The sequence below is a fragment of the Salmo salar genome, chromosome ssa15 (genome assembly GCF_905237065.1).
Source record: "Salmo salar chromosome ssa15, Ssal_v3.1, whole genome shotgun sequence".
Classification (NCBI taxonomy): Eukaryota; Metazoa; Chordata; class Actinopteri; order Salmoniformes; family Salmonidae; genus Salmo; species Salmo salar.
This window is the reverse complement of record NC_059456.1, coordinates 15,800,266-15,810,740: the sequence shown is the minus strand read 5'-3', so window position 1 is coordinate 15,810,740 and position 10,475 is coordinate 15,800,266. Positions and strand designations below refer to the sequence as shown.

General features: G+C 43.1%; 1 protein-coding gene and 1 non-coding gene across 2 annotated transcripts in view; one reads left to right on the top strand and one right to left on the bottom strand.

Annotated features, from left to right (window-relative positions):
* The window catches only part of LOC100286411 (runt-related transcription factor 2), a 143,754-nt gene that overhangs the window by 63,634 nt on the left and 69,645 nt on the right, over window positions 1-10,475 (bottom strand). Inside the window, exon 3 of the mRNA XM_045695491.1 lies at window positions 9,359-9,515. Coding sequence (XP_045551447.1) covers window positions 9,359-9,515 — 157 coding nt within the window. The remainder of the gene's footprint in view (window positions 1-9,358; window positions 9,516-10,475) is intronic.
* trnaa-ugc (transfer RNA alanine (anticodon UGC)) lies at window positions 8,892-8,966 on the top strand. Its single transcript has one exon. It is a non-coding gene; the product is annotated as a tRNA-Ala (tRNA).

Below are 10,475 nucleotides of genomic sequence, written 5' to 3'. Positions count from 1 at the left end.
AAAGCACACGTGTATCACACTCGTACATATGTGAAATAGGACAAATATAAGCACCCACCAAATTATTATTATTATTATTTACAGGTCTCACTTTGTAACAAGCGATTATGAGGGCTACCAACAGTGGAAGAGTGGGTTCAACATGAAGCTGATGCTAAAAAAACTTTTCTTTGCCCACAGTCAATGTAGGCTCGAAGTCCACAGCGGGCGGCTTCAGTGATGGATGTGAATCGGGTAAGTAAGTATTAAAGTGCCCAAAGAGTTTTGTCATGTTATGTTGCTAGTAGATGATAAAAAAACTAAGGTAGCCAGCTACTGTATCTAAGAGCACCATGCCATAAGAAAAGGACTGGCCCACTCACATGGTTCTAGCATGTTGTGGAGGATAGAATAAGCTAAATAACTAGCAAGAAACCTAGCTACTCGCTAACTAGCAAGAAACCTAGCTACTAGCTAACTAGCAAGAAACCTAGCTAACTAGCAAGAAACTTCGCTACTAGCTAACTAGCAAGAAACCTAGCTACTAGCTAACTAGCAAGAAACCTAGCTACTGGCTAACTAGCAAGAAACCTAGCTACTGGCGAACTAGCAAGAAACCTAGCTACTAGCTAACTAGCAAGAAACCTAGCTACTAGCTAACTAGCAAGAAACCTAGCTACTAGCTAACTAGCAAGAAACCTAGCTACTGGCTAACTAGCAAGAAACCTAGCTACTACAACTCCTTCAACATAATACTGCTCGTTTTGTAGAAATGAATGGTCAAATACCAATCAAATTAAAGTAATTGTTTATTTCAAGGTCTTTATTTTAGCTGAACAGCCTGACATTTATTTCCCGATATAACTCGCAGGATATTATAGTAGCCAATGTTTGTGGTAGGCATTATACCTGGATTTACAGCTGCTAGTAGGAGCACTCAGGTTAGCATGTGGCTAGCTATAGCTACCATCGGCCAAAAAAACAGAGTTTTAGCCATTTTAAAAATGTATTTAACTAGGCAAGTCAGTTATGAACAAATTCTTATTTACGATGACGGCCTACTCCGGCCAAGCCTTAACGACGCTGGGCCAATAGTGCGCCGCTCTATGGGAATCCCAATTCCCAGTTGTGATACAACCTAGAATCAAACCAGGTCTGTAGTGTTGCTTCTTGCACTGAGATGCAGTGCCTTAGACCGCGGCGCCACTCAGGAGCCCTAAATCGGCTTACCCTAACTAGCTAACCACTAGTAGGCTTTTAGCATAGCCCCTTTTCCACCATGCTGGTTTACCTCTAAATTGTATTTATTATGGTTCCCCATTAGCAGCTACTCTTCCTGGGTTTTATTATGGATCCCCATTAGTTCCTGCCAAGGCAGCAGCTACTCTTCCTGGGGTTTGTTATGGATCCCCATTAGTTCCTGCCAAGGCAGCAGCTACTCTTCCTGGGGTTTATTATGGGTCCCCATTAGCAGCTACTCTTCCTGCGGTTTATTATGGGTCCCCATTATGGGTCTCCCAGCTCTTTGTTAAGGGTTTCAGTGATTTCACCTGCTGTAGTAGCTGACGTGTATATTGTTGGACTCAATCACCTCTGTCATTACCTCCCATATATCTGTCTTTTCCCCCGCTCTGATCCCCGCTTCTGCACTGATTGTCGTGTGTCCTTGTATACCCGTGTGCTGACGCTGTTCCTGTCTTGTTCCATGTCTGTTCAGATTAAATGTTTGACTCCCTGTACCTACTTGTCTACTCCAGCGTCAGTCCTTACAGAATGCTGAAGCCACCAAACGAAGCATGGGGGAGTGCTGGCTTTCCGGTTGATGGTGACGTCGGGTCTGGGGGCCACCCCCGATGGAACCGGGGGTGCTAAGCCAGCCCGTCGGGCTGTCACGCCCTAGCTGGCTCGAGAGGTTTCTTGCCTCGGTTGGCTCGGAAGACGCCCATCCCACGTCAGGCCTCCGCCGGATCATCAGGTTTTTACACCCAGCCTGGCTCTTCAGGCTGCTACGCCTCCGCTGGATCATCGGGTTCCCACGCCTCAGCGGGATCGACAGGCCTTCATGCCTCAGCCGGCTCGCAAGGCTCTCACGCCTCTCCCAGTTTGTCAGGGTTTCACACCCAGCCTGCTTGTCCAGCACCCGTGCCTCGGACGGCCCGTCAGGCTCGCCCAGGTGGGACTCTGGGTGGCGCCCCTGGGGGGGGGTACTGTCACGCCTGCTCCCACTCTTCCCCCCCGGCGCTCGAGGGCGCCAGTCTCCCCAGCACTACGCACTCCTGCCACCATCATTACGCACACCTGCCTTCCCTCATCACTCACATCAGCAATTATTGGACTCACCTGGACTCAATCACCTCTGTCATTACTTCCCCTATATCTGTCTGTTCCCCCGCTCTGACCCCGCTTAAACATTGATTGTCGTATGTCCTTGTATACCCGTATGCTGACTCTGTTCCTGTCTTGTTCCATGTCTGTTCCGATTAAATGTTTGACTCCCCGTACCTGCTTCTCTACTCAAGCGTCGGTCCTTACACTTCCATTAAAGGACACCGTCCGTTGTCCTTCCCTATATGCGTGCTGAAAGTCTGTTGTTTGTTTATTTAGAGCGAAATAGCATTTTATCTGATCAGTGGGTCTTACTTCATATCTGGTTATTATTTTAATTTTTCCTCTTGCCAATTATTATTTTTTAAATCCCAAGTTAATTTTATATCCTGAGATTTTTGACTATTCTCAAAATATTTCTAGCGAAGGAGGCATTGAGATTTCAATATTGGTCGGGTATATCAAGATATCATCTGCGAATAAGTTTTGTTTATATTCATGTTTACCGATACCGACACCTGCTACGTTTGGGTCCTGTCTAATTTTTGTTGCAAGCAGTTCAATTGCCAGTGCAAACAGGAGGGGGAGTGAGGACATCCTTGTCTTGTTCCCCTTTCTAAAGTAATTTCATGCAATAATGTATTATTTGGGTATACGTTAGCTTAAATGAGCTGGTTGCCTCTTTATGTACTCTAAATGTAGCTAATATCATTCTCACTGGTTTATTCCAGTATTATTACTGATGACTAATATTAAAATATTTCAGTAATGCAAAAAAGCTAAATATTAGTTATCAATTCACATCCATGATAATCAAATATAGATAGAATTGATAGATATGAATATATAGACATTTTCCATTTTTGTACTGTCTTGGGGGCACCTGGTGTACCTGGTACCTGTCAAACATGAGCATATCACAACCTGTCAAACATGAGCCTATCACAACTTGTCAAATATGAGCCTATCACAATAATTAAAATAAAAGGTCCAGGAAACTGTTGGATATTACACCACTGAATCATTACACCACTGAATCATGACACAAATATGAATCATGACACCACTATGAATCATTACACCACTATGAATCATTACACCACTATGAATCATTACATCACTGAATCATGACACAAATATGAATCATGACTCCACTATGAATCATTACACCACTATGAATCATTACACCACTATGAATCATGACACCACCATGAATCATTACACCACTGAATCATGACACAAATATGAATCATTACACCACTATGAATCATTACACCACTATGAATCATTACACCACTACGAATCATTACACCACTATGAATCATTACACCACTATGAATCATTACACCACTACGAATCATTACACCACTATGAATCATTACACCACTACGAATCATTACACCACTATGAATCATTACACCACTACGAATCATTACACCACTATGAATCATTACATCACTGAATTATGACACAAATATGAATCATGACTCCACTATGAATCATTACACCACTATGAATCATTACCACTATGAATCATGACACCACTATGAATCATTACACCACTGAATCATGACACAAATATGAATCATTACACCACTATGAATCATTACACCACTATGAATCATTACACCACTACGAATCATTACACCACTATGAATCATTACACCACTATGAATCATTACACCACTATGAATCATTACACCACTACGAATCATTACACCACTATGAATCAGTACACCACTATGAATCATTACACCACTACGAATCATTACACCACTATGAATCATTACACCACTACGAATCATTACACCACTATGAATCATTACACCACTATGAATCATTACACCACTACGAATCATTACACCACTACGAATCATTACACCACTATGAATCATTACACCACTATGAATCATTACACCACTACGAATCATTACACCACTATGAATCATTACACCACTACGAATCATTACACCACTATGAATCATTACACCACTATGAATCATTACACCACTACGAATCATTACACCACTATGAATCATTACACCACTACGAATCATTACACCATTACGAATCATTACACCACTATGAATCATTACACCACTACGAATCATTACACCACTACGAATCATTACACCACTATGAATCATTACACCACTATGAATCATTACCGCATGTCAGAAGCATGAAAAATAAGCCAAATGGACTTGAAAACGGGTGGTATAGCATACGCTCCAAAATGGGATGTGGTTTGACAAGAACACTGACATTTTGACAAGGCAGAGATGAGTGTCTGAAACCGAGATGCGCGAGAACAGCTGCATTAATTCCAAGAACAGCTGCATTAATTCTGCCCTGAAAACAATCAACAAATGTCATGACGCTTGGTGGTGTCTTGTCTCTTTCCATTTCACCACTGTTTTAGAGGCTGTTGCAAGTGGATGAACATGGGCTGGAAGCCTAGTGAAGGATCCCTTTGAAATGTTTGTTTGACAATCAGATGAAAACAGTGTGTTTATGCCACAATAAAAGGTAACACATTTTAAAAGTTCAATGACAAATGACTAGGCCCACAGAGATGCTATTGAGGGATTGTAAATATAATTACATAACTATGCCACAGGGCCGGCCGCCCGTTAGGCAGGATTAGGCAGTCACCTAGAGCTGAAGTTTGACCAGGGAGAAATCTTCTGAGCTAAACTGACCAAGATGCACCTTCAAGAACACATAACACCTCACATTATTCTGCACCAAAAACAATGATAACTTCTCTCAGCCAGTGGCATCACGGCAGGGATGTAAAATATGCAGCTTGTCCACGCCCAGCGCATCTCCCCAGGGTGCTGCTGGGGAGACGCAGCTTGTCCACGCCCAGCGCATCTCCCCAGGGTGCTGCTGGAGAGACACAGCTTGTCCACGCCCAGCGCACCTCCCCAGGGTGCTGCTGGAGAGACACAGCTTGTCCACGCCCAGCGCGCCTCCCCAGGGTACTGCTGGAGAGAAGCAGCTTGTCAAGGCCCGGCGTGCCTCCCCAGGGTGCTGCTGGGGAGACGCAGCTTGTCCACGCCCAGCGCATCTCCCCAGGGTGCTGCTGGAGAGACGCAGCTTGTTCACGCCAAGCGCATCTCCCCAGGGTGCTGCTGGAGAGACACAGCTTGTCCACGCCCAGCGCGCCTCCCCAGGGTACTGCTGGAGAGACGCAGCTTGTCCAGGCCCGGCGTGCCTCCCCAGGGTGCTGCTGGAGAGACGCAGCTTGTCCAGGCCCGGCGTGCCTCCCCAGGGTGCTGCTGGAGAGACGCAGCTTGTCCACGCCCAGCGCGCCTCCCCAGGGTACTGCTGGAGAGACGCAGCTTGTCCACGCCCAGCGCACCTCCCCAGGGTACTGCTGGAGAGACGCAGCTTGTCCAGGCCCGGCGTGCCTCCCCAGGTTGCTGCTGGAGAGACACAGCTTGTCCAGGCCCAGCGCATCTCCCCAGGGTGCTGCTGGAGAGACGCAGCTTGTCCACACCCAGCGCGCCTCCCCAGGGTACTGCTGGAGAGACGCAGCTTGTCCAGGCCCAGCGCATCTCCCCAGGTTGCTGCTGGAGAGACGCAGCTTGTCCAGGCCCGGCGTGCCTCCCCAGGGTGCTGCTGGAGAGACGCAGCTTGTCCACGCCCAGCGCGCCTCCCCAGGGTGCTGCTGGAGAGACGCAGCTTGTCCAGGCCCAGCGCATCTCCCCAGGTTGCTGCTGGAGAGACGCAGCTTGTCCAGGCCCGGCGTGCCTCCCCAGGTTGCTGCTGGAGAGACGCAGCATTGCGGCGCTCCACAAACACAGCATGAAATTAATTTAACAGACGTTATGTAGCCTACGGTAGAAAAATAAGTACTCTATGACATTTTTTCTGTAGCCCATAAACTGGAGACCAAATGTATTACAATGTCATGAGACAGACTTTTAATGAGAGAGAGTGCAAAAAGAGAAAATCAACTATAAAGCCAAAGCGGGTAGACATCATCTTTGGAGCAAATGCGGTATAATCACACAGATGTGGACAGCAAATGGTGCTGAAAGTAATTCATTTCAACAATTGTCTTCTTTTTAATTTGCCTTCACTACAACAAGAGGGCATTGTTGGAGCCTATTTCTTCCAATAAAAACAAAAAATGAGAATTTTGACAGAAACAAATCATTCTATCCATAGATTTATCAGTATAGTCAAATCCTCCAATACCGTCACCATTCACTCCTTAAATACCTCCGTGTCTAGGAAGAGCTTGATGGATTTGAATAACACCAGGGCTCAAATTGAGTAAGGGTATGCCATACCCTTTGTTAAAAAAAAGGGGCAAAAAGGATACCCATTGTTAGCTTTATATTTTGAAATAAATATATAAAAATTATCCAGATAATATGAAGCATTCTATAACAATCTTTAAAATCTTTAAAATGCCCATAAAAGATGTGTCTGATGCATATGAGGATATATTGATTCCCTTCCGTGACCTGCTGAAGCTGAGCTGCGGCCTTCCAGGAGACAAAAATTTGACTCTGCTATTCTGTCCCTATTATTACGTCGGTCGAGTCTCTCCTCTGGGTGCAAAGGGTCACTTTAGAAAGTGCCATGCTTAGATTAATAAGGATGTGTAATATTTATTCAAACAGCAACCATTTGGTTGCAGACAAGACACCGTGGTTTGACATTGGAGAATGGTAGAAGGTCTATTTCTCTGTCTAACCTGGCTACTTTTATTATTCACTTTTCTCTTGTCGATTTTTTTTCGGAGCAACATTTTTCTCTTGATTGTAAAGCTGTTTTTCCACAATCAACGCACAAATAAATATTACAAACTAATTTAACAGAAACATTGGTGATTTTATCAGTGTAATTCAGGTAGAAAATATTAGGATATGGTATAGACATTAACCTCCCTATTAAACGGATTATATAACCTACAAAGCAGGTGTGTTAAACATGCTGTTTCATTTGTAGCATAGGCATATGAATGGGCTGCTATTATTTTATTTTCTGCCGACTAGTAGCTGAGGAAAGACTTGGCCCGAGGCCAAACCTATTTCAGATCCCTGCTGTACATGCACTGTTCTAGTTTAGCGAGGAAGGGAGGGGTGTTGCAAATTTGTGTCTCGCCTGGGGCGCCAGAACTTCCAGAATGTAAAATGTTTTTGGGTGCAAATGCTTGCACATAGGAGGTCCCATTCCGGGGACAAATGTACTTTCACCCCTGGATATAGACAATCTTTAATAATGTAGAGGTATAGATATAGAGATATAGACAATAACCTCTTTAATAATGTAGAGGTAGATATATAGAGATATAGACAATCTTTAATTATGTAGAGGTAGATATATAGAGATATAGACAATAACCTCTTTAATAATGTAGAGGTAGATATATAGAGATATAGACAATAACCTATTTACTAATGTAGAGGTATAGATATAGAGATATAGACAATAACCTCTTTAATAATATAGTGGTAGATATATAGAGATATAGACAATAACCTATTTACTAATGTAGAGGTATAGATATAGAGATATAGACAATAACCTCTTTAATAATGTAGAGGTAGATATATAGAGATATAGACAATAACCTATTTAATAATGTAGAGGTATAGATATAGAGATATAGACAATAACCTCTTTAATAATGTAGAGGTAGATATATAAAGATATAGACAATAACCTATTTACTAATATAGAGGTATAGATATAGAGACATAAACACTGACCTCCTTACTAATATAGAGGTATAGATATAGCAATATAGACACTGACCTCTTTACTAATATAGGTTATTGTCTATATCTCTATATATCTACCTCTACATCTACATAATGTAGAGGTAGATATATAGCGATATAGACACTGACCTCTTAATAATATAGATGTATAGATATAGAGATAGACACTGCCTTCTTTACTAATATAGAGGTATAGATATAGCGATATAGACACTGACCTCTTTAATAATGTAGAGGTAGATATATATAGACACTGACCTCTTTTATAATATAGAGGTATTAGATATAGACACTAAGTTCAGTTATTTAACCAGAAAAAGACCTGTCAAGAGGTCAGTACGGTGTACGGTTAGAAACCTTGACGTTAGAAACCTTTTTTTGGAGGGGGACGTGTCAAGAGGTCAGCAGGAAGTAGTCAGCAGGAAGTAGTCAGTGTGTACACATAACACAAGAACACAAGAACACAACACTTCAATACAAAACATTAAAAACAATCACAATGTTCAATTATATTGTCTTCTATCAACGTTTTAAACTCAGAGACACCCTCTCCTCAGGTTTGAAAGTCTTTTGTAGTTTGTTCCAAGACCAAGGAGCATTGTAGGAGAAGGATTGTTTCCCCATTTCAGTCCTTGCCCTAGGAACTGTGAATGACAGCACTGACACAGCGGAGGCTGTAGGATTGTGATGTTGTTAGTGAGAAGGAAAGATACATTATGTACGGAGGAGTCCAAGCACTGCCTCATACACAAATATGTATCAGTGTGTTTTGGAAGGAAGGAGGGCTGCTTCACCGTGTTGTATAGTTCACAGTGAGGGGTGAATGGTCTTGCATTATACCTGGCCTCCCTGTGGCTCAGTTGGTAGAGCATGGTGTTTGCAACGCCAGGGTTGTGGGTTCGATTCCCACGGGGGGCCAGTTCGTTAAAAAAAGTAAAAAATAATAAAATGTATGAAATGAATTGAAATGTATGCATTCACTACTGTAAGTCGCTCTGGATAAGAGCGTCTGCTGAATGACAAAAATGTAAATGATTAGTTATGACCCCAAGCACTCTGTGATTCACCAGGTCCAGCACCTTAAGGTTAAGGCTACTGGCAGAGGCATGGAAATAATGGCACCATGATCCAACACAGATCAGAAATAATGGCACCATGATCCAACACAGATCAGAAATAATGGCACCATGCTTCAACACACAAAAAAAATAATAATAATTCAAATTCAGTTTGAAAATGGTCTGCATTCTACAAAGGTTGGGCCATAATGAAGAGATATAGATACTGATCTAGGTAATATAGACACTGACCCCGTCCGCTGCGGCCTACGAAGCGCAGGTCGTTGAAGCGAGCCACCTGGTTCTTCAGCACCCCAGATGCGTTCCGCAGCTCCGCTGAGTAGTTCTCATCGTTCCCTGCCATCACCGTGACGACCGTCCCATCAGTCACCTCTCCCAACGCCACAACCTGGGAAGGAGGAGGAGGAGGAGAGGAAGAAAAGATTGATGAAGAGAGTGAAAGAGGAGGAGGAGGACGGACTCAAATCAACTTCAGACCTAATTTAGTGAAATTCCTTGCAGGTTTTCCGGTATAGTTCAACCCTATTCAAACCACCTCAGCCATTTGATCATTCCTGACACTATTAAATGGTTTGGTGAACCATAGATACAGCACTGTTTCAGAGCAGCACCCAGTTATAGATACTGCGCTGTTTCAGAGCAGCACCCAGTTATAAATACAGCGCTGTTTCAGAGCAGCACCCAGTTATAGATACAGCGCTGTTTCAGAGCAGCACCCAGTTATAGATACAGCGCTGTTTCAGAGCAGCACCCAGTTATAGATATAGCGCTGTTTCAGAGCAGCACCCAGTTATAGATACAGCACTGTTTCAGAGCAGCACCCAGCTAAAATGGAATTCAAACTAAAATTACTATTTTCTCAAAGCCGTTTCAGAGCATTTCCTATCATTCTGTATGTAAATCTAAGACACTGAATTCAGTACGATGTGTTACATTTCATATGGTATTTATTGAACCTTTATTTAATTAAGTCAGTTAAGAACAAATTCTTATTTTCAATGACGGCCTACCGGGGAACAGTGGGTTAACTGCCTTGTTCAGGGGCAAAGTGACAGATTTTGTACCTTGTCAGCTCAGGGATTCGATCTTGCAACCTTTCGGTGACTAGTCCAATGCTCTAACCACTAGGCTGCCCTGCCGGTATGTGTGGATGTCCATCATCCATTTCGTATGATTAAAAATGACAAATTGTTGTGGCTAACGCTAGCTAGGTGGCTAGGTGGCTAAGTGTAGCTCTAGGGGTCAGGGTTAAGTTTAGGGTTAAGATTATTACTTAGCTAAAAGGGTTAAGGTTAGGGTTAAGATTAGTATTTAGCTGAAAGGGTTAAGGTTAGGGTTAAGATTAGTA